We start from the raw sequence: 26102 nt of genomic DNA on the forward strand, positions 1-26102 counted from the left end.
AGGCTCCTGAGCTGAGGCCTGCCCCTCACCAAGCACCGGCCCCTCCTGCCCTCCCTCCGGCCTCCTCAGGACTCTGCCCCCCTTCCCTGTAAAACAACCCTGAGTGTCTCCAGGCTCCATGAACCTCCAGTGGAGAAGTGCCATCAGCTGGGAAGAAGCAGGAGGTGAAGCTGGTCCGAGGTGTCAGCTCGGGGGCCCGCCTCACCTTCCAAATGTCCCCTCGGGCTGGCTCAAGAACTCCTAGAGGATTTTGGGCATCTGGGGCCTGGTTGGCATTCCCATCCCCCCTCCCACAGCCTCTGCAGAAATAATCCCACCTGCCCAGCTGGGTGACCCGCGCTCAGGTCTGTGCCCGGGGCCACAGATGCAAGCTCAGGGCCACCCTGCCCTTTCCATAACTGGTACCCTGGCTCTGCCTTGCCCCAGCCAAAGCGTCATGAAGACCAACTGAGAAGACGAGTGTTCTGGAATGTGCCGTGGGGAGCCTTTGTGCTCCCTCGAAGCCCTCTCCTGGGGGAGGCCAGCCCCTCTGTCTGCCCCACTGCCCAGGGAACACACCTGGGTCCCTCATACCTGGGTCCTGCATATCTGGGTCCCTCACACCTGGGTCCCTCACATCTCGGTACCCTCACACCTGGGTCCCCTCACACCTGAGTCCCTCACACCTGGGTCCCTCACACCTGGGTCCCGCCCTGTGGCGGCCGAATTATGCCCCAGCAGTGCTCTGTGCAAAAGAGCTGGGTCCTTCCCAGCATGCGCGCCTCGATCTCACCAACCTTCCTACTAAACTGAACAGGGGGGGCCGGTCGTAAAACGGGTCCCGGCCGTGGCACAGCGCGTGCTCCGGAAAGACGTCGTCTTCCTCCAGGTCCTCCTCCTCCTCCTCCTCCTCCTCCTCCTCCTCCCCCATGCTCTGCTCCTCGGCCGGCTCGGTGACATCGGAGTCGGGGCTCGAGAAGGTGGGGGAGGGGGTGAGAGCAGCCATGCGCTCGCTCATGCATGTGTTGAGAAGTGGGTAGCTGCTGCAGCCAGAGATGACTGAACTGAGGTTAGTACGACAAGACAGAGAGAGGTTAACACCAGCAACTTGCGGGGGCGGGGTGGGGCGGGGGAGCATCTCTCTAAAACCAAACACACAGGCCATCAAGAATGCAGCTTTCAAAGATGAGAAAATCCAAAAGGTACCCCATCTCCAGGCTTAGAAAGAAACGGCAAGGTGTGGTAGGCCAAAAGGTGCCAGAAGGTACTGGAAGGTACCATGGAAGGCACCAGCTGGTTTAATGGAGAATAGGGGTGTGACTGAGGCCGTGTAAGACCTCATAAGCTTGGTCCCGTGGGTGCAGGGGGCCTCAGATTGGGAGACGAGGGAAAGGTGGTCGGTGAGGGTCTGGGGTGACACGGTCCTGCTCCCTGCTCACCCTCAAGGCCATGAGGTGACCCCAGAGACCTGCCCAAGGCCCAGGGATGCTTGGGTATCTTACATGTTCACACACGTAGACATGTGCCACCTGGTGGCTGCAGCCCTGCAGCAGGTGTAGGGACAATACCGGGACCCCGCGCCAGGTCCCCTGAAATCACAGGGCCTCCGAATATGGAGGGTGGGCTGGGGCACTACAAGCCGGGGGACGACGGGGGGGTGCAGTCTGGGCAGGCACGTGAAGGGGTGTCTCGCTGGCTCCCTTCCCCACACCAGGGTCCAGGCCTTGGCTCTCTCTCCCTTTCACTCTCCCAGCTGGGGGAGGGGGCACCCACCTGCCCACGAGCCGGAACCAGGGGAAGCGGTCGTAGAAGGGGTCTCCACCGGTGACCACGTTGTCACAGTCCTCGATGATGCTGGAGGGCACCTCGGCCGCTCGGTCGTACATCTCCCGCATTAGGTCTAGGCGTTGCCTGTGGAGACCGAGGGGTCAGTGGGCGCAGCCCAGCTCCAGCCACAGCTCCCTGTTTGGCCCTGGTCATTCCTGGACCCAAATGCCTCGGCCAACTGCCAGTGGCAGGTTTCTGGTGAAACACGCAAGTTTACCAGGAATCCCTCCCAAATCTACCAAACAACAACAAAGCGATCTTAACAGGTAGGATGGGCCAGGACAAGCCCACAGGATGAGGACTGAAGAGGGGGCGGCTGTGCTTGGAAGCTGGGAAGCCGATGGGAAGGGGGAGAAAATCCCAACTGAAGCTGGCTGGTGTGGGGAGGGCTCAGAAATGGGGCCCCACAGCAGACCCTGGAAGGTTAGGAGTCGGGACAGATTGGTGCTGGGGACGCAGAACACTAATACTTTAAACATTACCGTTCCCAGGAGAAAGCGTCATACAAGGAAGGACATGCAAAGTCAGGCTGTCACTTCTAGCCTATCGGACTGTGAGAGAATAAACTTTTCTTTGTCAAAGCCGTTCACTTGTGGCATTTCTTTTATAGAAGCACTAGGTGACTAAGACAAGTGTGCCAAGTTCCTGAAGGGTCATTGAGCTGCACACTTACGGTATGTGCGTTTTCCATACGCACGTGACACTTTAAGAGTTTTTAAAAAGTTACACAGGGCATGGGACAAGCCTTTGATGTGTGGTATTGTCCAGGGCATTGCAGGACCCATCGTTCCTGGGCCCCGCCCACCAACTGTCAACAAAACAAAACAAAAACCAAATGTGCGAGTTCAAGTGTGAGTGTGTGACTGTATGTGTGTCTTCCAAGGTGTGTGAGTGTACGTGTGTGTCCATGAGTGTATGAGTAGCTGCCAAGGTGTGTGAGTATGTGAGTGTGTGTATGTTTGTGAGCATGTGTGCATGTGTGAGTATGTGAGTGTGTGTGGGTGTATGCATGTCTGCCAAAGTGTGTGTGTGTGTATGTGTCTATATGAGCGTGTGTCTGCCCATGTGTGTGTGAGTATGTGCATGTTTGTGACTGTGTAACTGTGCTTGTGAGTGTGTGTGAGTGAACGTGAGGGTACGCGTGTCTGCCAATGCGTGTGAGACTGTGAGTGAGTATATCAGCATTTGCGTGTATTCAAGCATGAATTATTGTGTGTGTGTTGGGTGCCTGAGTGTGTGTGACTGTCTATATGAACGTGTTTGTGTCTGTGAATGAATTGTACAAGAAAGGAAAGTTTATGAGTGTGATTATGTCTGAATGTGTGTGAGTGTACTTGTGAGCATGCATGCCTATGTGTGAGTATGCACGTCTGCCAATGTGTGTGTTATTTGTTAGTGTGAATGTGCTTGTGTGTGGGTATGTGAGTGACTGTGTGTGTCTGCCAATGTTTGAGTGTAGGTGTGTATACAAGTATGTATGTATGTGCACGTGTGTGTATGTGTGTAATAAGCATGCGTGAGTGTACATATGTGTATATGCATGCAAGTGTGTATTTATGCACGTGGGTAGTGTGCATGCGTGTGTGGGCATGTGTATGAGTGTGGTGAGTGCGGGTAGAACTTTAGGAGAGACACCATCTCTCAAGCTGAGCAATGGAGGAGGCAGCGGGATAGCAGAACATGTGTGTGTGTGAGAGTGTGTGAGTGTGAGAGTGTATGAGTGTGAGTGAGCAGTGGAGGAGGCAGTGGGACAGCAGAACGTGTATGAGTGAGTGTGTATGTGAGTGTGTGTGTGAGTGAGCCTGAGTGTATGAGTGTCTGTGAGTGAGCAGTGGAGGAGGCAGCAGGACAGCAGTGGCCTCCTCGGCTCCCTCCTCACCCTCAGCCCAGCCCCCCGCCATGGGGCTTCCTCCACAGCCCCCCTCACCTCTACTGGGTTGGCCAAGGGAAACGTCTCCTGCAGGGGTGGGGTGGAGGAGTGAGAGGTGGGGTGCTCCTCCCCCCATCCCTGTGTGGCCCAGCTCAGGTAGCCCAGCTCCGCCTGGCTGTCATACCACCGCCCTGCACTTCAGGCCCAGGCAACAACTCCCTGCTTGTCCCTGCCAGCCCTGCTGCTGCCCGCAGCCCTGCCCTCACCCCCCAGCAGCACTGTGATGAGCTGGTGGCCCTCTGGCCTTCACCTGCCCCTTTCTCCATGGAAACACTAAAATGTCTCTCGACCATGCTAGCATCAGGAGATACTCCATTTCTGTGGCCTCGGCCCAGGACCCCGCCTGCCCTGTCCACTGTCTACCCCCTGCCCGTCTACCAGCCACACCTGAGCTTCTCCAGTGTCCAGTAGTGAGTGGCCCCATTCTTCTGGTCCTGCACCTCCACGGCCACAATGGTGCGGGGAAAGGGACGCGTCTCCCTGTCTTTGGCGGCCTCGGGGGGCAGCAGGTCGGGGGGCAGTGGGGAGTACAGCGTGTCCGTGAGGAGGACAAACTGGAACTGGACCTGGGGCAGGCGGGAGGGGCCATATGTCAGCCCCATGGGGTGACCGGGTTCCCCAGGGGTGCCCGCCCCACCTCCCGGAGGCCTGTCCCGAGACCCCTCTGCACCCACAACCGTTCACCAGAACCTTCCAGCTATCCTGGAGCGAAAGCTGCGCCTGCCCACCACCAGCCCATTGGCCTGAGTTCCCCCACCGCCTGCCCTTCTTGGGATCCAGGTGAGGTGGGGTCCATTCCACTCTCCCAGGCTGGTTGATGCCCCATCCCAGCTGTGAGCCAGGGTCCCCATCACTCATGGATGGGCCATTGTCTCTGATACATGCTACTGACTGGCAGGGAGGGGGCCCACCTTCTTCTTGAGCTCCACGCTGATGGCATTGGCCTCCTTGAGGAAAATGGCATTACCCCACAACAGGTCACGCAGGGACGTGAACTGGTACCACTTCCACTTCCGGAAGGCCCACAGTGCCAGCTCACACTCCCGTTCCGTCCACTGGACTGTGGAGACAGGCACGTGGTCATCATGGGAGATGCCATGGCCTGCCTGCCAAGCATCCTGGCCTCAAGGAGGCTGAGTGGACAAGACAGCCCTGGTCACTCTGTAGGACTGCCCTGAGCCGACCCCATGCCCTTGCAGCCAGCACTGCCAGCAGGGCTGGAGCTAAAGGTGGCCCTACCCCAGGGTCGCTGTGACTAGAGGTGACAGGAGGAGGCCCAGGCCCCTGTTCCACACACACTTCTCTTCCGGGCCCAGAGAGAAGGAGGCAGGAGAAAGAGCTGCCTGAGGAGCAATGTGCAGAGGCCCGTGTACCCCAAAGAGCAGAGGCCTCAACTCCATGAGCTGGCTGGGAGCTGAAGGGAAGCTCAGCACAGACCACGGGAGCCTCACAGCCAAGTACAGTCCCACGCCATTGGGGGTTGGCATCCGTGGGAGAGGAGGCAGGTGGGCAGGTAGCCCTCACCCTCACCCAGCTCACATGCCCTCTCTGAGCCAGGACTCCAGGAAGGCTGGTCCTGGCCCCAGGGCTCTACCCTGTGCTCCCCACGCCCCTACCGGCCTTCAGCTGCCCACCCAGAGCCCATACTTTGGGCGGGAAGGAGCCTTGGTGGGCAGATGAGGCAACAAAGTCCAGACCACGGAAGAGGCCTGCTTGCCCAAGGTCACATATAGGCCAGAGGCTGAGATGGATACGAACTTGTCCCCAACTCCATACCCTCAGACCCCAGGACAGCCAGCATTCGACATCCAGCTCACGAGCAAACCCTCAGACAGGGAATTCTGAGGGGAGGTGGAGCAGTCTCCGTCCTGGAGGGACACCAGACACATGGCTGGCTGGGTGGGGTGAGCCAGGGCCACTCCATCACCCATCAGAACCAGCTGTGTGCACATGTGTAAGTACATTGTGTGTGTACAATGTGCACATATGTATGTGTGTGCACGTGCATTTTATATGTGCATGTTTGTATGTGCACATGTGAATGCATTGTGTATGTATGTATGGCATGTGCACATGTATGTGTGAATGCGCATTTACACGCATGTGTGTGCATGCATGTGCCTTCAGGTCTATGTGTGTGTGACTCTGTATATACACAGGATGCACACATGTATGTGCATGTGTGTTCACTGCATACACGTGTGAGCACATGTGCGTATGGCACACGCACACGTACGTGTGTTTATGTATCTGTGTGCTTGTGTGTGTACGTGCTCGTGTCCTTTAGAACCAGCACGTGCACACATGTGTATGTCATGTACACTCATGTGTATGCATGTTTGTATGTGCACATGTGTGCACTGTACCTGTGTGTGCATCCCTGTTGCATTACAGCCCCCCTGAGTCCCACCTTGGTGGACGCTCCCAGGAATGAGGTGCCCTCTCCTGGGGGGGGGGCAGGCTGGGGCCTCAGGGCAAAGCGATGACCACTGACCTCCAGAAGGACCTGGGGCTACCTCTTCTCCAAGACCCCTCCCCACTCAGGCCCTCTCACCTTCATCTTCCAGCTCCTCCTCCTCCTCGTTCACCTCTGGGTAGTACCTGGAGTCCATCTGCTTCTTCAGGGCCTCCAGCTTACTCTCATAGTCCTATGGGGGGAGGAGGCCACACCAGCTGGCTCAGCCCCTCCACAGCTCTCCTGGCCTGGGTGGGGCTGCCCCCGGGGAGCCTGGACACGTCCTCGCCACATCCCACTCTGTAGGGGCAACTGAGGGCTGGGCAGGTGCGCAAGGGTGGGCTCTGGGAAAGCAGGCACACCCCAGCTTCTCCAGAGCCCCCGACCACCCAGCGTGGGCCAAGAGCCTGGGCAGGGGCTCCCCAGGGTGTGGCATGTAGATGGGGCTGGGTCCTCACCAGCCTCTGCTGCTCCAGCAGGTAGGTGGCCTCCTCCCGCTCCTTGCGGTACTGGTCCTCCAGCTCCTGGAGCCTGCGGGGGCCAGGGGTGAGCAGGCACTGAGGATGTGGGGGCACTGGGGCACGGCGGCCCTACCTCTGCTCTGCCCCCCACCTCTGCTCTCCACCTCATCTCAGCCCCACCTGCCTCACCTCTGCCCCTCTCTTCTCCCCTCGCCTCTGCCTCTCCACCTCTGTCTCCCTCACCATTCCCCACTCCTGCTCCCTTCACCTCTCTCCCACCCCTGCCCCACCAGCCTCACCTCTGCTCCCTCTCCTGCCCCCATCTCCCACCCCTGCCCCACCCATCTCACCTCTGCTCCATCTCCTGCCCCTGCCCTGCCTGCCTCACCTCTGCTCCCTCTCCTACCCCTGCCCCGCCCACCTCACCTCTGCTCCATCTCCTGCTTCATGTCGATGCCCTGTTTCTCCAGCAGCTCTCGCTGGGCGAAGGCCCAGTCCACGGGCTCAGCGGGCGTCTCCGCGCAGGGCGTGCGCTCCCGCTCTTGCCGCGCCTGCTCCGGGTGGTTGAAGCGGAACACGTGGCTCTTCCCCATGATAATGCGATTCCCTGGGGTGAAGGCCAATGATGTGAGGGTGAGGAGGGAGAAGAAGAAAAGAGGGGTGCCGGTGCCCACTTGAACAGCCTGCAGCCTCTCCACCTCGAGGGGCCCTGCCGGCTGCCATCCAGGTGCTCAAGCCAGAACCCAGGGGCACCGATACCCGTCCTTAGCCTACATCCCCTTCACCGTACCCCTCCCTGGTCAGGCCACCCCACACCTGGGTCTGGACAGGCCTCCTCACTCCCCAATCCAGCTGAGCCCCACACCCATGTCTGTAATCCTCCCTGAACCCCCTGCCCCATGTCTGCAGTCCTCCCCAGGCCCCCCACCTGTGTCTGTAATCCTCCCTGGGCCCCCCACCTGTGTCTGCAGTCCTCCCCGGACCCCCCACCCATGTCTGTAGTCCCCCCCGGGCCCCCCACCTGTGCCTGTAATCCTCCCTGGGTCCCCCACCCCATGTCTGCAGTCCTCCCTGGGCCCCCCACTGACCTCTATGTTTACAGTCCTCCCCAGGTCCCCGCCTGTGTCTGCAGTCCACCCTGAGCCCCCCACCCCGTGTTTGCAGTCCTCCCCAGGCCCTCCATTGACCCCCATGTTTGCAGTCCTCCCCGGGCTCCTCCCCCCGCAGGCTCTGTGTCTGCAGGTCAGTCTGCCCTCACTCCTGCTGGCTGCCTGCAGCATGTCACCTCCTCCGTCCATCCTGCCCTCGGGCCTGCATGCAGCTCAGCTCAGCTCAGGCACCAGGAAGGAACCCAGACTGAGGTTCCTTCTCAACCCAGGCTCTGCCTGAGCCCCTGGGCATCAGGGACACCCCAAAATGTCCAGTGGAGGATGGAAGCAGCTGTCTGAGTTGGCGCCACTCCCTCGAATGGCACCAACCAAACACACTCACCAGTGGCTGACCCAGCTCCCACCCCCTGGATCAGCTGCACAGGGACCCCACCCCCTCCACAGCTTTCCTGGGGCCCAAAGGTAGGACCCCTGTGGCCTGGGGGTTTCTACAGAGGCTAAAAGCTAAGCCCTTAAGGGGTGGGTGGGTGGATGGGACAGGAAGCCAGTGTCCACCCCCAGCCCTTCCTGTCCCTTCCACCTCCCCCAGGCTGTCACCCAGTAGAGCCACCTTCTAAATTTTTACTTTTCTAAAGAACAGACTTTAATACGTGTGTGTGTCCTAGAACACTGGTGGTCTCTACTCCCAGAGCCAAGCCCAAACCCGGGGTGCTGACTGCAGAGGCTGCGGGCCGCTGCCCCTCTGCAATAGCCCCTCCCTGCCGGGTCCCATCAGCCCTGGAGAATGGTGCTGCCAAGTGAGAGCAGACGGGCAGAGCAACGGGCCTCCGGAGAAGGGGCGACCAGGCATGGGGGCAGGGCTCCCTCATGGCCCTATGCGCCAGTATGCAGTGGGTGTGGGCTACAGGGATGGGCCCACACCCCTGCCATACCTGACCGAAGGATGCTGGGCTCTGTGACTTTCTTGCCGTTGACGTAGGTGTCTGCACCCTCACAGGGCTCCAGGGTCACCACTGCTGTGGGACAGATGGGGCGGGGGCCGGGAGGGGCCGTGAGGGGCCATGAGGGGCTGTCCACACTTCCCCTACCTATGCAGGGGCACCACAATGCCTCTCTCCTCTCTGCTAGTTGCAAAGACACCTAGGTTGGGCCTCAGAGCAGCGAGGGGCATCCCACTTAACAGAGGGAAGTGACCCCTGGGAAGGAGACCTATGTGCCTGAGTTAGAGTGCCAGGCCGTCCATGGGGACTGACCCGGGCGCCAGACACTAGCCCAGGGCTCTCTCAAGGTTTTGGCTAAGGGCATGATGAGGAAACAGGGGCTAATATCTCCGGGCCCCAGTGATGCAGCGGTTAAGCGCTCGCCTGCTAACCAAAAGCTTGGTGGTTTGAACCCATCAGCAGCTCCACGGGAGAAAGCTGTGGCAGTCTTTCCTGTAAAGATTATAGCCTTCGAAACCCTATGGAGCAGTTCGACTCTGTCCTAGAAGGCCGATATGAGTCGGAATCCACTTGTGAGCAATGGGTTTGGTTCTTTTTTGTTTTACTGGAGCCCCAGGGCCTTAGGCCATCAACATGGGTCGGGGTGGGGGGGTGGTGCAGGGCTTTGTGGGCAGAGCAGCACTGGGGCCACCATTCTGAGATGGCCCCAGAGGCCATGGGGGCCTGGAGGGAGCACGCCCTCAAACTGGGCAGATGGCTGCTCCATACCAACACGGAAATGGGAGTTAAAAATCGCTTCCTTTCCCATGTCTGGAGCCCCCTCCTCACATAGATACGGTCCTGTCCACCGGCCCCCATGGCCGCCAAGCTCCTGGCCAGCAGCCTTGGGCACAGGGAAGGTGAGGAGGCAACTGGCCTCTGCCCCCACCCCACTTGCAGCCTCAGAGAGACGAAGCTTTCCAGGCGCTGGGCCCCCAGGGTGAGGGAGAAGCCAGTCATTCCAACTACCTTCCTAGTGGAGCTTCATCCCCAACTGTTGCCCCCCAACATGACGTCATGACGTGGGGACTGACTTAGCACCCAGAGGCAAGGCTGGGGGACCTGGGCTGACCCAGCCAGCAGCACCGCAGGGAAATGAGGGGGGACCGGGAGCAGGGGAGGGCGGGGATACCTTCGGTGCCTCCCCTGGAGTCACTCCTGAAGATGCAGTGCTCCTCCTTGATGAAGTGCCCGCTCAGGACAATGTCCTGCCGCCTCTCTCCATCCTCCCGGCCCACTCTGCAAGAGGACATGTGTCACTAGGGCCTGGACTCAGTGCAAGGGGACACACGTCACACCAGGCCCAGACCCAGTGCACGGGGACATGCATCACCCCAGGCCCGGACCCAGTGCAAAGGAACATGCGTCACCCCAGGCCCGGACCCAGTACACAGGGACATGGGTCACCCCAGGCCCATACTCAGTGCAAGGGGACATGTGTCACCCCAGACCCAGTGCAAGGGGACACACATCACCCCAGGCCAGGACACAATATACAGGGACAGACATCACCCCAGGCCCTGACCCAGTGTGCTCACGCCGTCGCCCACCAGGCTACTCTGGGGAGCGCTGGGGTGAGTATCAGCAGGGAGTCAGAGGGGACACAGCCCTGCCGCAGAGTGCCTGTGCCCAGCATGGCCACAGGAAGCAAGTGGCAGTGGGTAGGAGCCACAAGCCCGGGGTGGGGGTGGCCCTGGTGGCCACAGGAGGCAAGCTGGTGGTGGCAGGATCCGAGATCCCCCCAGGTCTGGTCAGCCCCTTGCACCTGGTGATCCCGTCCTTGATGTAGTAGAGGAGACACTCGGACATCAGCGGGTCCTCATTCAGGTTGACCAGATGTGGTGTCTAGAGGGAGAAGGAGGGTCGCCCTGTCCTGGGGAGGGGGCTGGAGCCCAACATCACCCCCCATCTCTCCCCAGAGACTGACCACCACCAGGCCTGCTTCACAGGGGGCACGGGCCATGAGGAGGAAAGCCTCCAAGGAGGGGCCTTTGCCAGGACACGCCAGCCCCGAGCCCCCATCTCAGCTGCCCAGCAGGCTAGCTGCTCTGACCAGAGTAAAGAGCAGGGTAGGCGCAGGCCCTGCCTGGTGGGCAGTTGCCCAGAGCAGGCTCCCATGCTGGAGTGGCACGACATCCCTGTGCTTCAGGGGAGCAGGCTGGGGGGCGCCCAGCTCTACCACTCCACCCAGCCTCAGACTGTGCCTGGATACAGGGAGCCCACAATGGGGGGACAGCAGTAGGTGGGTCAGGGCCCATCTGCTGCTGGGGGCAGAGCAGGCTGGGTGGGATGTGCAGAGTTCAGCAAAGTCCCTTTGATTCAGTGCACCTTAGCACCTGGAGACCACCTGTGTGTGCCAGCAGCCGATGGCAGGGGCGTAGGAGGGCCTTGCCTCCCCCCTCCCCGCCCCGTGCACACCCCAGAGACCACCCTCCATGACCCTGTACTCCCTTAACGGAGGCTGGCACATGGGGAAGCCACCACCACAGGCATCTGGCCCTATGGCCACATCTCCCCCCCAGGAGGAGTGAGAGGAGGTGGGGACAGAAGAAGCCTGAAGCTCCTGGCCCCTATCCCCACCCCCAGGGAGTGGCTGCCCTTGATAATGAGGCTCTTCTTGGGCAGGGCCCTGAGGGCCTTCCCCCTGGGGGTCTCCAATGCCAAGGCCTCCAGGGCAGTGACTGGCAACTGCAGAAACCCTTCCCCTAAACAGAGTTGACCAGGGCGCTGCTCTGGAGGTGGAAGGTGGAGCTAGGACCCAAGAGGCCAGCACTGGGGGCCAGACAAAAAGCCACTTCTCCAGGGAGGCTTCCTGGGACCCTGGGCTGATCTGCAATGTTCCAGGTGCATGTGTGTGTTGTGTGTGTGTGCGTGTGTGTGCGCACACAAGGATCAGGGTGTCTGTGCTCTGAGAATCACCAGAGACCTCTCCTCAAATGGTGTGCTAGACCTGCTCAGTTGGGGGAGGGGCTCACATACATCCTGAAGAAACTATGAGGGGCTCTGCTCCATGAGAGGAGAGAATCCCATCTGGAAGACCCCGCCCCCCCTTCCAGGGAGGGAGCTTTCCAGTGCAGGAGCCAGGCCTGGGTGAGAGAAGAGTGGTCCCTGTCGAAACCGGTGGCTATGACTGGCCTCAGCTCCATGTTCAGTAGCCCAGGGTCCTAGCCTCTGCAGGTCTGCAGCCCTGGGCTCCCAGGCTCTGAGGGGACCCCAGGTCCTCAACCTTGAGGGGATGAGCACACCCCTCAAACAGCTAAGTGACTGGTCCCCAAAGCCACAGGTAGGCCCACAGTGGGGGGTGGAGTGTGGTGCCCTCAAAGGGGGGGTCTGGTTGTGGGCAGGAGGTGGAGCCCCACTCTGCACCCGGGGCCACATAACCCCACACTCATTCCCCTCCCAGGACCCCTCTGGCCTCCCAGGAAGCTGGGCCTCTGCTTGTTTCGTGTGGCACCCATAGAGCCAGCGGGCACCCCCAGGGAGTGTGGAGGTCACAGAGGGACCAGCCTACCTTTTTTGGAGAGAACACACCCAGGGTGCCACCGTCCTCCCTCATGGCCACGCCCATCTCGGCCAGCAGTGCCTCCCTGGGAACATAAGATGGGTCAGCAGAGCCCCTGCGGGATGCTGGACTGGCCACGCAGGCTTGTCTTGGTTGGTGAGGGAACCCCTGATGCCACATGTATGGCAGCAATTTAGGGAATAAACCCCCCAACTCCGTGCAGGGGAGTTGGTCCCCTGAGAATGCCCCTGAACTCACGGGCAGACACCTGTACCCTGGTGGTGGTGACACAGGGCAGGGGTCCCTCAGTGAGGGGGCAGAGCCCCAGGGTGCAGGAACCCAGGGGTGGAGCTCAGAGCCGAGTGCTAGCGCTCCTCGGCCGGGTGCTTGCTGCCTGCCCCCTGCAACTGCCTCAGTTTCCATGAGCTCACTGGTTGCCCGACTCAGCTTCCGCGAGCTTGCTGGCTGCTCCCATACCACCACCTCAGTTTCTATGAGCTCCCTGGCTCACTCCCCAGCCACCTCATTTTCCCCACTGCCTGCGGCGCCCACCTCTCCATCCGGATGGCCTCTGTGCGCCGCAGCTTCTCCTCCCAGGTCTCGTTCAGCTCAGCGATGATCTTCTCCGTCTCCTGGGGGCCGAGAAGGCAGTGAGGGGTGAGGATGAGCAGAGACAGGCAGGGCATGGAACAGAGCACACGACCCACCAGGTCCCAGAGCACCAGCGCCGGGGCCGCCCGAGCAGACAGGACCATTGCAGGGTTCAGGGTCTGCAGACATAACCACAGGGAAGAGGAGAGGGCAAGCATACCTGGGACCCCAAGACATGGCTTCTCAAGCCCACTGTCCCTTCGCTGCTGAGAACCCCGATGTCCTCGCCCTTTTAGGGCACATCCACATGGTCTCACCCCTTCCGTCCCAGTTCCACACTCCAGTTGGACCCTTACCCCAAGTGGGCTCCCGACACCCTGAGAGGACTCCCACCTCAAGTGGGACCCCTCTAACCCAAATGTGACACCTACAGACCAAGAGTGTCTCCACGCTTCAAGTGGACCCCCACACACCCCCACTCCCAGTGGGACCCCCACCCCAATGGGTCACCTACATGCCAGTGGGACCCCCACCCCAAGTGTGGCTCCACACTTCGTGGACCCGTACATCCTAATGGCACCCCAACACCCAAGTGTTACCCACATCCCAAGTGTGACTCCACACTTCAAGTAGACCCCCATATCTTAATTGAGCCCCCACACCCAAGTGTTACCCCACATCCCAAGTGTGACTCCACACTTCAAGTGGACCCCCACATCCTACTGGGGTCCCCACAGCCCAAGTGGGCCACATGTCGACAGCCATCCTCCAAGCCACGAGCACCCCCAACCCCACAGCAGCCTCAGGTCCGGCCTTGTGCCTCTGTCCTCACAGTGCTCACCCTCCCGGCCCCCTCCTTGCCACAGGAACGCGTGGATGGAGGCCCTAAAATAAACCTGCAAGGCCCACTCGATAACCCAGGACGGTGGCTGTGGGGCAAATGGCTTGGGCGGCTGCATGTATGTGCAGTGTCAGAAAAAACACTTCAGAAGGGCTGGGAACCGACAAGTCACTGCCCTTCTCAGCACCTGGAGCCCTGGAGTGGCGCTGGGTAGAGAGCCAGCAGAGGGGAGCAGGTGGGGTGGGGAGCAGACAGCGGAGGGAGGTGGGTGGGGTGAGGGGCAGACAGCAGAGGGGAGTGGGCAGGCTAGGGGGCAGACAATGGAGGGGGACAGGTGGGGTGGGGGACAGATAGCAGCAGATGCCAACAGACTGGGTGAGGGCACAGACAGTGGTGGAGGGGTGTGAGAAGGGGGCGGACAGGGACGGCTCCCCAACCACTCACAACGCTCCCTGATCTCTGAGCCTCATGCAGTGACGTCACCTCTTGGGTGGGTGGTCCAGGGGATCGAGGTCCCTTCTCCTCCACAGCGCACTGAGTGTGCCGGGTCCTGTCGATGTCCCCACACAAACGGGGTGCTTTCTGCCAAGTGGTCTGTCTGGCCACTGGCCAAAACTGTGCAACCCCAGCCCAGGACCCCCAAAAGGACCAGGCTGCTCTGGCACTGTGGGTGGGCTGGCACCGGTCACAGCCCTGTGTCCTGTCTGGTCCCGTTGGCCACATGCTGGGGCATCTGCTGGCCACCTCCCTGGCCCTGTGTGGGAGGTGGACTGCCCCACCTCTTCCAGGGCCCCAGCCCACAGTGCCCAGCCGCTCTCACCTTTAGCCTCTCGATGGCCTCCTCGCTGCCCGGGGCAAACAGGATGCGCTCGTGCAGGCTGGACACAGAGGCAGCGCGGCTCGACAGGGCTGAGAGCGAGGATGAGGGGCTTATGCCCACCAGTGCGTTGGTCACTGTGGAGAGAGGGTCAGGGGCGAATCAGCCCGGCCCTGCCACTGCATGGTTACTGTTCTAGAAGTCTGACAATCTGCGGGGGGCGGCGAGGGGCTGACAGATGGAAAGAAAAGACGGTTGGGAAAAGCCAGAGGTGGGGAGGAGGGGGCAGAGCCAAAGCCAGAGCAGCACAGCGGGACGAGAAGCAGTGCGGTGGACAGTGCATGCTGGGCCCCCGTGCCTCCTCGCCCAGGCAGGCCACTCCCAGGTGTCCATCTGCCTTCTCCCATCTGCTCTTCAGGCCTCAGGCTGGTCGCCTGTCCACGTCCACACCTGGGCCCACACCCAGCTCCAGCTGTGCCCTGGACCTCCCCGACCCTTGTGCATTCCTGTCCCCTGCCCTTTGCTGTGATCTGTGGCTGCCCGGCACCCCCGTGCTCCTGCTCCCAGAGGATGACCCTGGCCCTCGTCCTCTCCGCGGTGCCCCTGCCCCTTCCCACATGCCCACCCCCAGCCCGTCAGCCCAGCTGGGCATGGGAGCCGGTGCAGAGACCATCCACGAGACCATTGGGGAGCCCCTCCTCCCTCTTCCTCGAGGCACTGTGGAGCACCGAGAGTTCCCCTACACAGCTCGACACCCCCAAGGCAGGAAGGGGAGCTGTGACCCCTTGTGGGCTGTGGAGCCCAGGGCCCCTTCTGGCAGAAGCAGACACGCAGCAGAGCAGCAGCAAGCACAGGATGGCACGGATGGGGAAACTGAGGCCACCTGCAGCCCCAGGGAGGGGCTCAGCCTCGTCCTGTGCCCTGGAGGCAGGCCCGAGGCCAGTGGGAGGCTTTTCCCACTGTGAGCATTTCCAGGCAGAGGGACCTTGGGGTGCGGAGGAGCAACTAGGGAAACCGCAGCACGGGGGGCTCTGGGCCAGGGGCCAGAGGACCGGGCTGCCTCTGTCTCCTCAGGGAGGCTCAGACTAATACTCCCTGAGCCTGCGGCACCAACATTCTGAGCGTCCGGGCCTCTGGGTGTGCAGGCAGGGTCAGAGGGCCCGGCCTTGGCCTCGTGGTCCCAGAAAGGTGTGCTGCAAGCACCTTGGCCTCCCTGGGCTGCAGTTCTCCATATAAAAATGGGGGTGACCAGCGGTGGACTCACACATTAGGGGAAGTCCCATCTACCAGGAGGGGCCCTGAGGGCAGAATGGGCCTCAGACCTCCAGCTCTGGAAGGACAGGCGGGCCTGTGAGCCTCCCCACCTCCCTGGGCTGGGCCCCCACCGTGCCGCCCTGTGCCCTATGGGGCTGGACCAAGCAGAGCGCAGGCAGCAAGGGGAATACACACATTTGGGTCCTCCGGGCACAGTGTTGGCTAAGGTGGGAGAGGCTTGGGGAAAGGAAAGACAGAGAAACAGAAGAGTAGGTTTGTCTCCAGGGTCCCTGCCATGCCCGTTGCAGGCCGGGCAGCCAGGAGCAGGGCTGGCGGCCTCAGCGCAGTGAGGGTCTTCAGTGCAGGGACATAGGGACCACTGAAGCCCAGCACCCTTGCCTGATTGAGTGGCTTCCAGGAATACCATTTCTGGCCAGCTTGGGCCAGCACCAAATGCAAACCAGGCAGTTCCATCCAGGCCGAGGCCAGGAAACATCCCTCTGGTCCAGGGCCCACACTCCAGCCTCCCACCCACAGGCGGTGTCCCCCAGGAGCACAGGGCAGGGACTGGGGTTTGCCAGAGGGGGCATTGAGGGACTCAGCCAGTGGGGGTGGTCCCAGAAGGGAGGCCCTGGATCTCAAAGCCCAGCTGCTTGGGCCAGGCTGGGCTGGTCAGACACTCACTGTCTGCGATGTGACCCAGACCCTGGGCGTACAGCAGGTCCCACAGCTATGAGTCTGAGCCTGCTGCCCTGCCCACGCAGACACTCACTGTCTGTGATGTTGCCCAGACCCAGGATGTACAGCAGGTCCCACAGCTATGAGTCTGAGCCTGCTGCCCTGCCCAGGCAGACACTCACTGTCCGCGATGTCGCCCAGACCCTGGGCGTACAGCAGGTCCCGCAGCCGAGTCACCTCGTCCTTCAGCTCGCGGATCAGTCTGTTGTTGGGGTCCTCGTTGATGACTGCGTTGCAGCGGATCTGCTTGGCCCGGTCAGCATACCTGGGCAGCAAAGGCAGGTGTGGGCTATGCCTGGGAGAGGGCTGTGCCCGGTGGGTCCAGGGCACCCAGAGCCCTGGTGGGGGAGGGGCCTCCGCAGCTTTGACACAGCCTGGTGTGGACTGAGGAGTCATCCCCACTGCAAATCACTGGGGGTGGCTGCTGGGCAACTAGCCAGAGACCTGTAGGTGGGGCCAGCAGCCTCCACCCAGGGAAACAGGCCCCAGGACACAGGACAGGGCAGTGTCCTCTCCCCATGTTGAAGGTCTCAGCATCTGGCCTGTGGCCCCAAGGAGACAGGAGCAAGTCCAGCCACAAGGGGGCAAGAGGAACTGAATGAGAACTTACACATGTATGTATATTGTACCCATACCGAATATAAGCAAACACCCGAGAAATGCTATAAGTAAGATGTATCTATATGAGACACATGCTCTTTTTCTTCTTACTAGTGGTGGCACAATGAAAAGAGGGTAGAGGACCCAGACTACCAAGCAGCCTCTGTGGGGTTGGGGGGCACAGGTTCCCCACCTCTAGACATCCACCCTACAGCCAGAGGGATCTTTTCAAACACAACTGTGCCCCTCGTTAATTAAAAACCTTCGGTGTCTCCCACTGTTGACAGGTGAGAAAACAGCACACAGGGCTCACCAGTCTAATGCTATGGTGCCCTCTGCTGTCCGCAGACCCGAAGTATACCCCATAGAGTGGTAGGAACAGAATAGGGGACATGAAGCCCTGGGAGCTCTGTAGCAGCCACTTTGAGCCTCACGGAGTCACAAGTGAGACCCCCCCAAGAAGTACCCCCTTTCTCACTGGTGTTCCTGACTCGGGCACAAAAGGATCTATCCCCACCCCCAGACAGGAGAGCCCACCTCAGTGTGCTCAGGGTTTCATCATAGTTGATGTCTGCAGGGCTCAGGGCTGCCACCATCGCTGTCCTTGAGTTACCACCTGCAGGAAGAAAACTAGGTCATGTTCAACAGGGAGTCTGGCTGCACTGCTATGTCCTCTTCAAAAATAACCACATGGTTATCCAAAAATAAACACAGGGGTCCTCCCTGGCTACATCTACAGCTGATTAGGCTGAGGCTCAGAGAGGTAAACCAAGTCATGGGCTGACCTAGTGAAAGCAGACAACTGTGGAGAGGTCTCTTGCCATCTTTGGCTGCCCCCTCATCACTGCACTGGGCACCTCTGTGATCTCTCTCCTACTCAGTGTTTTTCTTACATTTGGGCCCATTTTACAACAACCAGGCCTCACCTTCCCTCCCCCATAAAAAAAGGAAAGTTTTAGAGGATCTTACGGCATTTACTGCAAGGTCAGGACTGTTGGTGTCCAATAATTTTTCACACACTTTGACATTTTGTTTGAAAGAGTTTTCTCAATATTTAAGGTCAGATTCCTAGTCCAGGGCAGCACAGACCCAGCATCAGGTAATACGTTGTGTGAGAAAATGGACTGTTCTAATTTTTCTGTCACTAGATCATTGGTGGGGCCCGAATGCAGTGAATATTTAGCAGTCAGTTCTGCCAGGGGCATCGGCCTCGAAATCCTGACAAGGCCTGCTCATTAACCCACCTGGCTACATCACCAGGACCTTGGCCTGTCTGTGCTCCAGCTTTGGACACGTGCTTCACCTGCTTGACCTCAGGTGCTTGTGTTCTCAGGGCCATCTCTCTGGAATATGACTCCCCAGTGAGGTGATGGTGTGAAGGAGGGCCTGGAGCACAATGCTGCGTTGGGCCGTGTTATGGATTAAATTACATCCCCCAAAATATGTGTTGTAAATCCTAACCCCTATACCTCTGGAGGAAACCCTGGTGGCATAGTGGTTAAGTGCTATGGCTGCTAACCAAGAGGTCAGCAGTTCGAATCCTCCAGGTGCTCTTTGGGAACTCTATGGGGCAGTTCTACTCTGTCCTATAGGGTCACTATGAGTTGGAACCGACTCGACGGCAGTGGGTTTATACCTCTGGGTGTAATCCCATTTGGGAATAGGGTTTTCTTCGTTACGTTAATGAGGCCAGTGTAGGATGTGTCTTAAGCCAATCGCCTTTGAGATCTAAAAGGGGCAGATTAGGCACAGAAGCAAGCAGAGATGGGGGAAGGTAGATGCCATGTAGAGATCTTCAAAGAACGCCAAGATGAATGCTAGAGAAGCTGACACAAGAATTTTCCCTCAGCGCGGACAGAGAGGGGCTTCCCCTAGAGCTAGCGCCCTGAATTTGGACTTCCCATCTCCAGAATTGTGAGAATATATTTCTGTTCTTCAAAACCACTCACTTGTGATATTTCTGTTACAGCAGCACTAAGAAACTAAGACGGGCCCCAAGACGGGTTCAGGGTTTCCCTTGCCCCTACCCTGGGGTTTCCTTCAAAGGATTAGCTTAGGAGTGGCCTTGCGGTAGGACCTCCTTTCCAACTCTTCAGATGAAGGGACACATTCCTGTGGCACTCGTGTCCTTGCTCAATGGGGTCAGCCTCCCCCCAGGAGCTCCCATCTGCCCCCTCCTCTACCAGGAGACCTCAATGCTGGCCAGGGCTGGGGGTCAGCCTGGCTGGTTCTGGGGTGTAGGGCCTCAACCATGCCTCAGCCATCCAACCGAGGAAGGATAGGAAACCCCAGTTGTCTATGTGCACCAGGTCAGCCTGATCTCAGTTTTTCCTATGGGTCTCAGCCTACCTGACTGTAAATGTAGCCAGGGAGGACCCCAAGGCTATTTTGTGGGAAAGGGATCTGTGTGGGACATTTTGGCCTTCGTCGGCCAGCCCCTCCCCGATTCTCTCTCACTGGCTCAGAACTCAGGTGGGGAGAAGGTTGTGATTTATCTCAGTCCCTCAAAACACAGCAATCAAGCAGGGCTCCCCAGAATCATCTAGTCCTGGGCCCGCTGTTATATTTGGAGAAACTGAGACCAGAGGGGTAGGGACTTGGTTTGGGTATCAAGTCGACCTGAAGCAGGAGTGCTGGCACCAGTGGGTGGGTTCTGTGGAACCCATGGGACCATCCTGGTTCCCAGACAAGCTTTGGTCAACCTATTGCCAGTCGCTGCCCCAGGCCCTCTGGAAGGGCCACGCTGAGCTGACTGCACCCTCTAGGCTCGCCTCTTGGCCCTGGCACAGAAATGGTGAGAGGCCTCCCAGTGGTTGGGCACCCCACCCCATCAGGAAGAAGACATAGATGGCAGCCCGGGCTGAAGATTGGAAGCCAGGAGTGGGCAACCCTGACAAGTGCTCACCCAGGTTTTCCCGGAGAAGCCAGGTCAGCACGGAATCTCGGTATGGAATGAAATCTGTCTTCTTCTTTTTCTTGTTCTATAAGGGAGAAACATTCAAGGGGTCAATCCTGAGCCCCTGAGGGGAGGAGAAAAAGAGAAGGAGGGGAACACGGCAAGGTCTGCCACGTGGCTCCCCAAAGCCAAAGGCTGGGGCATGGGGCGGGCCCTCAGAAGGTCAGGGTACCTGCTTGGTGCATGACCACCCAGGGCAAGACCCGCAGGTGCCTCTATTCCAGGCCAGAATTAAGGACTTGCTAACACATCCCTCAGGTTCCTCCCAGCTCCACCCCTGCTGCGTGTCTGGGATGCACAACTGACTCAGGCCCAGGAGTGCTGACACCACTGCCTACCCACCACTCTGTCAGAAAGACCGATCTGAGTCCACTGCCCCTCCTCAAGCACACCACCACTAAATGTGACTTTCCAGGCTCCATAATCTCCACCAGTCCCCCACTGAGCTCACCTCTGCCCATTCACACAGAATTTTCCTTCCCTCACACAGTTCCTCACAGAGTTTTCCACACTGTTTCCCACAGTCGTCACACATGCCTCATACAAGTCTTCACAGTTCCTCACAATTTCTCACAGCTCCCCACATAGTTCCTCACAACTCTTCACACAGTTCCTCACACAGTCCCAAACAGTTCCTCATGCAGTTCCCACATAGTTACTTACATGGTTTCCCACACAGTTCCTTCAACGGTTTCCCACATAGCTTCTCACAGATTTCCTCACACAGTTCCCTATACAATTTCTCACAATGTTCACAGTTCTTCAGAATTCCTCACAAGGTTCCTTATACAGTTCCTCAGAGTTTTCCAGGCAGTTCTTTACACAGTTCCTCACACGTTTCCTCATATGGTTTCCTCGCAGTTGTTCACACAGATCCAGACACGGCTCCTTATGATGTTCTTCACACAGTTCCTCACACAATTCCTCAAGCAGTTCTTCCCACAATTCCTCTCATAGTTCCTCGAAGCACCACACACAGTTCCTCCCTTAGTTGCCCATGCAACTTCCTTCACACAATTCCGCATTTTTTTCATATAGTTCCTCACAGTTCTCACACATTTCCATAAACAGTTTCCCATGATTTTTTAGTTTCCCACACAGCTCCCCAGTTTTTCACACAATCCCTCACAGTGCCTTCAGATTCCTCACACACTTCCTCGTACAGCTCCCCATGCAGTTCTTTAGTTCCTCACAGTCCTTCCCGCAGATCCTCACACGGTTCCTCACATAGTTATTCACACAGCTCTAAACAGCTCCTCACACGGTTCCTCACACACTTCCTAACTCCTTACACCACTCTACACATAATCCAACACGGTTCCTCACGCAGTTCCTCACAATTCTTCACACAATTCTTCACAAAGTTTCTCTCATGCACAGAGTTTCTCACACAGTTCCTCTTCAGTCCTTACAGTTTCACTGTCCCCACAATTCCTTACAGTTCCTCACACAATTCCCCGCTGTCCTACACACACTTCCTCACACAGTTCCTCTCGGTCCCTCAGACATTTCTTCACAAGGTCCCCATACAGTTCACCACACAGCTCGTCACATGCTTCCTCACATACATGGCACAGGTGCTCACCCTCTCGCCTGCCTCACTCCTCTCCACCCCTCAGGTTTTGCCTGGGAAACTGTCCTGTCCACGTAGACTAAAAACCAGCTTTCTTGTGGGTTGCTCTCCTCATAGCCCATTTCCTTCCTTTATGGAGTGCACCTCAATTTGTAATTACATTTTTATTTGTCAGTTTCCTTGTTTAGTATATGCCTCCCCCAATATTCTGTGGCCCCATAATGCCTCTTTGTTCACCACTACAGCCCAGCTCCCAGCACAGCGCCTGGCTCAGAGTTGGGCTCAATAAGTTTATTAAGTGAGCAAGTGACGGGGTTAAATGTATTGCCAGGCATCACAGGGAGAGCAGGGGCCAAGGGCATGCTGCTTCCAGGTCCCTCCCCTGCAGGGAGTGAACTCCCTCCCCCTAGGGTGTGACAAAAGCTGCTTACCTTGTTGGGCCCGGAGTCCTGAAAAAGAAAAGACAGAAACAGTCTGAGGACCTGGAGTGAGGCCACGGTCCCAAGAGGAGGGGGACTGGTTACGGAGGGCAAAGGAGCAGGCCAAGGACTGGTACAAGCAGGGACTCCATTACTGCCATCTGGCCACAGCCTCTGCCTTGAACTGGTCCTGACAGGCAGGCCAAGGGATAGTGTGACTACTTGGGCCACTGTCACCTGGTAGCTCTTACTTCCTCACCCCCGACAATTTCAGAGTAAGGTTGGTCTTCTGAAAGCCATCCTTTCCTGACCTGAGACCTGGACCTCTTGGTGAGTGGACAATGCTGCCTGTCCCATGGGGCCTGCCAAGTCCCTCAGCTCCAAGAGCCATGGGCTCCACCCAGGAGGTCAGCTTGGCTTGGGCCAACCAAATCAGAGCTTACAGCAGCCTTGTCTTCCCAGAAGTACGCCAGCAGCACACTCACCATGCCAGTGGTGACCCTCAGAAGAACCCTGTGAGGAAGGCAGCAGTGCAGGCCCTTCCCATTTTACAGGTGGGGAAACTGAGGGTGAGGGCGTGACAGGAATCACTACACCATCTCCAGCTTCATGACCCCTCATCTCTGGCTGTCCCTTGAACCCAGGCCACCTCACCAGAGACAGGCCTGGGCACAGGTGTGACAGGCTCTCAGCACCCTCCGTGGAGGGCAGGATGTGAGGTATTTCCATGGTCCCTCCCATCAGCTGGTCCTAGAAGCCCGGAGCCAGCTCACCATTTCGGCCAGAGCAGAGATGACCTTCCCCAGCGTGGTCAAGGACTTGTTGATGTTGGCTCCCTCCTGTGTGCAGAGAAGACAGTCGGGTGTCAGGACACCTCAGGACCCTCTTGCTTCTGCACATGACCCTGGGGCCTGATCTGTGTGGTATGGGCTGAGGCTGGTGGCCCTGAATGTTGACCCTGGGGCCACCAGGGGCACAGGACCCATGCAGGAAGCCGGAGTGAGGCCTAGCCCAGCCGGGAAGCCAGGTTGCCAGCGTTTCTCCACCAGAATCTTAAGAACACTGCGCACACGCCTGCCCCGCCTTGAACAACTTCCAGAGCGCCTTCCTACCTATTGGATAATGGGGACCAACAGGGGTGCTCAAGGAAACAAAGACTCCCCTTCCTGGCACCCAGGGCTGTTTGGCGGGAAGATGTCGCTGTCGCTGGAGGGTGCTGGATAGCCACCTTGCACCTAGCCTTGCAGCTGCACCAGCGCCACCTGTCAACACCCCCAGGGGATACAAGGTCCCATGAGGGCCCCAGGGCAGTGCTACAGCCCTTAGGGGAATGGGGCTAGCTGGCCCTCTGGCTGCTGGAGGCCCACCCCTCACCCTGAGGTGGCCCCAGCCCCAGCCCAGATGGCCCTCTAAGCCAGGGACTAGTGGGTGGGCCAGTGTAGGCCGGGCCTACCTTGAGACGCGTCCCCTTGGCACCAGTGGAGTCAGCCCGCTCGCTGCCTGCCAGATCCACCAGGCTGACCTTGCTCACCTGCAATCGAGGGGCACCGTGAGGCCTAAGGGGCCCAGCAGGGCCTGCGGGGCTTCCATCATGCCCCCAGCACATGAAGCCAAGGGGCTCCTGTCACTGTCACCCCATGTCCTCAAGGCACTATCTGTGGTGGGATTCGAACCCGGCACTGCTCAGGCCCCTCAGGTCAGCTGCCCTCAGGCCGGCCCTGAGCGGGTGGCTCCTACAGAGGCCACAGACCCCTCCGCGCCCATGCCAACAGCAGAGCAGGAACGGCAGCCAGACAGACTGCATCAGCCAGGCCTCATGTCTCTTGAGCCTCCGCTCTGACCGCCCTGGGCATCCGGGAGGCCCCGTAACCCCAGGGTTCAGGGGAGCTGGGGCTGCCAGGAGAGCGCAGCTGCTGAGGGTCCAGAGGCCTGGGGATGGGACTGCCCAGAGTGAAGGCCGGGCAGCCACAGAATGCCCCGCTACCTGGGTCAGAGGTGCTCCCCACCCCCCACCCCCCCACTCAAACTTAGGGAAAGACAACCACCCCAGGAGACTCTGGGCAGCAGCAGCAGGCAGAGTGGCATCTCCTCAGCAGGTAGGAAGGCGCCCTCATGGCCTCTCCTCTGCACCCCATCTCCCAGGCCCAGACAGCTGGGACGGGATCCCTGGCCAGCCTGCGGGGTGCGCAGTGGACCAGGACGGTGCCTGAGGGCGGCCCTCAGCTGCTGCACATCTGCACAGGACCACTGGCCTGCATGGGCAGAGGCGGACCCGTCTGCAGCCTGAGCCCAGCCACACCGGGGGCCTGAAGCCTGAGGCCAGGGTCTTGTATATGGGGCGCCCCGCTGAGCCACCCACCTTCTCGGTGGTGATGTTGGTCTCTGCGTCATGGCGCTTCTGAGTGAAGATGATATTGAAGACTGCATGGGAACGGCTGCTAGTCTCGTTCATGTTCGTGGCTGCCACAGTCCTGGGGACAGCAGGAAGGGATGTCACCCCAACCCCCTAGGCTGGCGAGGGGACACCTCATGGTGCCAGTTGCCCCACAACAGGGCCGGGGCAGAGTGTCCTGGCAGAGTTCTCAGGCCTCCCCTCTCCCAGCCCTGGGCTACTCCAAGTGCACACCCCCGCTGTGGATCAGCCACAGGTGACAGTGCCCCTTACAGGTGAGAGCAAGTGACACTGTCCTACAGGTGAGAGCGGGTGGCACTGCCCTTACAGGTCAGAGAAGGTGATGCTGCTCCCTACAGTTGACAGGAGGTGACAGTGCCCCTACAGGTGAGGGCAGGTGACAGTGCCCCTACAGGTGAGAGTGGATGACAGTGTCCTACAGCTGAGGGCGGGTGGCACTGCCCCTACAAGTGAGAGCAGATGACAGTGTCTCTACAGGTGAGACCAGATGACACTACCCGTACAGGTGAGAGCAGGGGACACACCTCCCCAAGGCTACAGCCGGGCATGTCCTCCTTGAAGAGGGTCACGGTGGGGTGGGGGCAGTGTCATCCAGGGATCACCCCACACACACCTGGCCTTGTTCCCCGAGTCCATGAGGTCTTGGATGTCATTGTAGGAGGTGACAGCCAGCTTGGAGAGGTCCTCCACATAGGGTCCCAGAAGTGGGTGCTCCCGTACCCGCAGGTTGCCTTTATTCTTGGGGTTCAGGAGGTCGCGGACACGCTCACAGTAAATCTCCATGTAGCTGACCTACAGCACAGAGGGCCTGCCATCAGGGCCCTCCAACACAGGCCAGGGCTCCACAGGTACTCCAAATTCTCCCTCAAAAGACACAGGGCCACAACCCCTGGGGGTATGCAAGGGGGCCAGCACCAGGCCACCTGCCCCCCCCCCACCCACAGCCACCCTGGAGGCTCCCTCAAAGGCACTAGCTGAATTCAGTCACGCCCAGTGCCCCCTTGCTGCAGCCAGCCCAGGACCCACAGCCGAGATGTCTGGACTTCTGCCCCCAAAGCCCCTGGTCCCTCACTCCCCCTCCTACCCCACGTGCTGTGCAGACACACTGGCCCATGTTGTCACATGGGCGGTTGACTGACAAGGGCTCAAGCCACCAAGCACTGGAAAGGTATCACAGTCCAGTCTGGGCCCTGGCTGTTCCCAGGGGCAGGACAGAGGGAGGGGGCCCACCTCCACCGAGTAGGACATGTTGTCATTGGTTGTGTCATTGATCCGGGAGAAGAGGTCTTCACAGAGCTGTATGAGAGGGACCAGGAGAAAAGAAGAGATATGTCAGGCAACGGGGCTGGGGGTGTCGGAACCCCAGAAGCACATCCCTCATGGTGCCCTGGGCAGCGTGCCCCCAGCCAGGCCCCTCATCAGCACTTCCATCCCAAAGGTACTGTTGAGGCCCATGGTAAAGAAGCCCGCATCATCCTGCTCAGCCCAGTCCCCACACCTGCCTGAGGTCTGATCCTTTCCTGTGGATCGCCCCTCTGCTTTCTCTCCCCACACCCGGGCCACATTTGTGAGGGTTGGGCCCACCTGCCCTCTCCACCCCCTGAGAGGAGCCGGCTGTTCTCTCTCTTCCCTGACCAGGTGGAGCCGTGGCCAGCTG

At 59.2% G+C, this 26102-nt stretch overlaps 1 protein-coding gene across 14 annotated transcripts in view; it reads right to left on the minus strand.

The window, feature by feature from the left end:
- Positions 1-26102, minus strand: part of KIF1A (kinesin family member 1A) — a 100782-nt gene that overhangs the window by 32545 nt on the left and 42135 nt on the right. For 4 of the 14 annotated variants that reach the window (XM_049888632.1, XM_049888636.1, XM_049888633.1 and 1 more), the window contains exons 5-27: positions 25676-25741; positions 25059-25237; positions 24392-24503; positions 23486-23563; positions 22806-22871; positions 22045-22062; positions 19990-20065; positions 17622-17700; positions 16607-16749; positions 15942-15983; positions 14496-14629; positions 12796-12875; positions 12253-12328; positions 10507-10586; positions 9874-9980; positions 8694-8777; positions 7079-7259; positions 6650-6722; positions 6291-6384; positions 4648-4796; positions 4124-4302; positions 1753-1890; positions 777-1043 (exon numbers count right to left, since the gene is read on the minus strand). In XM_049888632.1, coding sequence (XP_049744589.1) covers positions 777-1043; positions 1753-1890; positions 4124-4302; positions 4648-4796; positions 6291-6384; positions 6650-6722; positions 7079-7259; positions 8694-8777; positions 9874-9980; positions 10507-10586; positions 12253-12328; positions 12796-12875; positions 14496-14629; positions 15942-15983; positions 16607-16749; positions 17622-17700; positions 19990-20065; positions 22045-22062; positions 22806-22871; positions 23486-23563; positions 24392-24503; positions 25059-25237; positions 25676-25741 — 2501 coding nt within the window. The remainder of the gene's footprint in view (positions 1-776; positions 1044-1752; positions 1891-4123; positions 4303-4647; positions 4797-6290; positions 6385-6649; positions 6723-7078; positions 7260-8693; positions 8778-9873; positions 9981-10506; positions 10587-12252; positions 12329-12795; positions 12876-14495; positions 14630-15941; positions 15984-16606; positions 16750-17621; positions 17701-19989; positions 20066-22044; positions 22063-22805; positions 22872-23485; positions 23564-24391; positions 24504-25058; positions 25238-25675; positions 25742-26102) is intronic. The other 10 variants (XM_049888642.1, XM_049888641.1, XM_049888640.1 and 7 more) reach the window with 5 other exon arrangements.

The sequence above is a fragment of the Elephas maximus genome, chromosome 6, assembly GCF_024166365.1.
Source record: "Elephas maximus indicus isolate mEleMax1 chromosome 6, mEleMax1 primary haplotype, whole genome shotgun sequence".
NCBI lineage: Eukaryota > Metazoa > Chordata > Mammalia > Proboscidea > Elephantidae > Elephas > Elephas maximus.